The 1,622-nt window shown below is 57.0% G+C and overlaps 1 protein-coding gene across 1 annotated transcript; it reads right to left on the bottom strand.

The window, feature by feature from the left end:
• On the bottom strand, positions 1–976 carry LOC132570191 (zinc finger protein 24-like). The gene is made up of 2 exons (XM_060236624.1): positions 474–976; positions 1–198 (listed from the first exon to the last, which is right to left on the bottom strand). Exons 1-2 carry the CDS (start codon positions 894–896, stop codon positions 1–3), a joined length of 621 nt encoding a protein of 206 aa, XP_060092607.1. The 5' UTR covers positions 897–976.
• Positions 977–1,622: the final 646 nt, after the last annotated feature.

Raw genomic sequence — 1,622 nt, forward strand, 5'->3', positions numbered from 1 at the left:
TTACCCCCCCCCCCCCACAACTAGTTTCTCCCCATCAAATTCATAGTGTGCCACGGTTGCACCCAGCCACGACGGGTCTTTACCACAGCAGAGGGCATCTTGGGCCTGCTCCGTGGCCTGCGCCCTCTGCCCTTGCTCCAAAGAAGCTCCTTCTGCCTCAGGAATTGTAGCTTCTGTCTTCATGGATGGTGTCCACATCTGAAACAGCAGCGAAGGAGAGGGGTAAGAGTTGGAATGGAAGAGAGACCAAGGAAGACATCTTGCCCCACTCCCAGACTCTGCACCCTCCCATCAGCAGATCTGGTCAGTTATCTGGAGGGATCAGACATTCTCTAGTAGAAGAGTCTGTGAAAGAGCCTGTTTAATCTCCCATTTGGATGATTAGCACTTGGACAGATGTCTGGCAGGGAACCTTTGGGAGAAGGCCAGATATGATTGCTTGAATTGGACATACCTGGATGGAGTCCCCTCACCTGTTCTGCCTGCCTCTTCTCCTCTGCCTGACTCAGGAGGAAACCTTCGGCCAGGGCCACCGCCTGGGAACTGGTCTCCGGCCCACATTCCCTGACCCAGCTCTGCATTGCCTGCGGCAGAACAGTCAGGAACAGCTCCAGGATCACCAGGTCCACAATCTGCTTCTTGGTGCGCCTCTCTGGCTTCAGCCACTGGCTGCAAAATCCATGGAGCTGGCTGCAGACCTCTCGGGGCCCATCGGCCTCCCTGTAGCGAAATTGCCGGAAGCGTTGGCGATGTACATCTGAGATGGCAGTGAGCTGATCATGGATAATTGGCACCAGGCAGTCCCAGAATTCAACATCACTCCCAGCTTGAGCGGGATGGAGGCTTTCAGTTGCTGCCTTGCCAGTTCCAGGTCCTTCTGGGTTCTGCTCTTCCATCTCTTTCCCCTTCTCTCAGGTCACCTCTGACTGGGTAATGATGCCTTTACTCCCTTGGGTATGAAGAGAGGCGTCTCTCTGGAGGAAAGCAGAGTCACAGACAGTCACAGGGAAAGTCAAAGCGAATGGAGATACTGCACTGCATTCTCCACTGCAGGGGAAGCCAAAGTGCTTGGCATTCCGCCCAGCCAATCAGCATGCATGAGTCATCCCATTAGATCCCATTTGGGCCTCCTTTCTGCATTTAAGTAGGAAAAGTTGGAAGGGACCTCCAGGGTCATCTAGTCCAACCCCCTGCACAATGCAGGAAACTCACAAATCCCTCTTCCCTAAATTCACAGGATCCTCATTGCTGTAAGGTGGCCATCTAGCCTCTGTTGAAAAAACTCCAATGAGAGCCCTTCCCGCCATGCACCCCCTCCACCAATGCCCAGGGACTTCCTTCCCGCCCGCCTGGGAGCTGGCAACCCCTCCCTCCCTCCACCTGCCAGCCTGGGACTCCCCCCCCCAGGCCCCCTGCCCGACACCCTCCGGCGGCTGCTGCTGCAAAGGGGAGGGCAGGAGGAGTGCCTGCTGGGGTTGCCAACCTCCAGGTGGGTCTCCAGCTCTCCCCCAGGAGGACCACCCACCTCCGCGGCTTCCCCCTCCTCTTTCCCGGGGCTGCAGACCCTTCTCCACCCCCCCCCCTCCCAAAAAGGAGAAGGGCCTTCCCGGTCCTCGGTGGTT

This window comes from Heteronotia binoei, chromosome 4, assembly GCF_032191835.1.
Source record: "Heteronotia binoei isolate CCM8104 ecotype False Entrance Well chromosome 4, APGP_CSIRO_Hbin_v1, whole genome shotgun sequence".
Taxonomy (NCBI): Eukaryota; Metazoa; Chordata; class Lepidosauria; order Squamata; family Gekkonidae; genus Heteronotia; species Heteronotia binoei.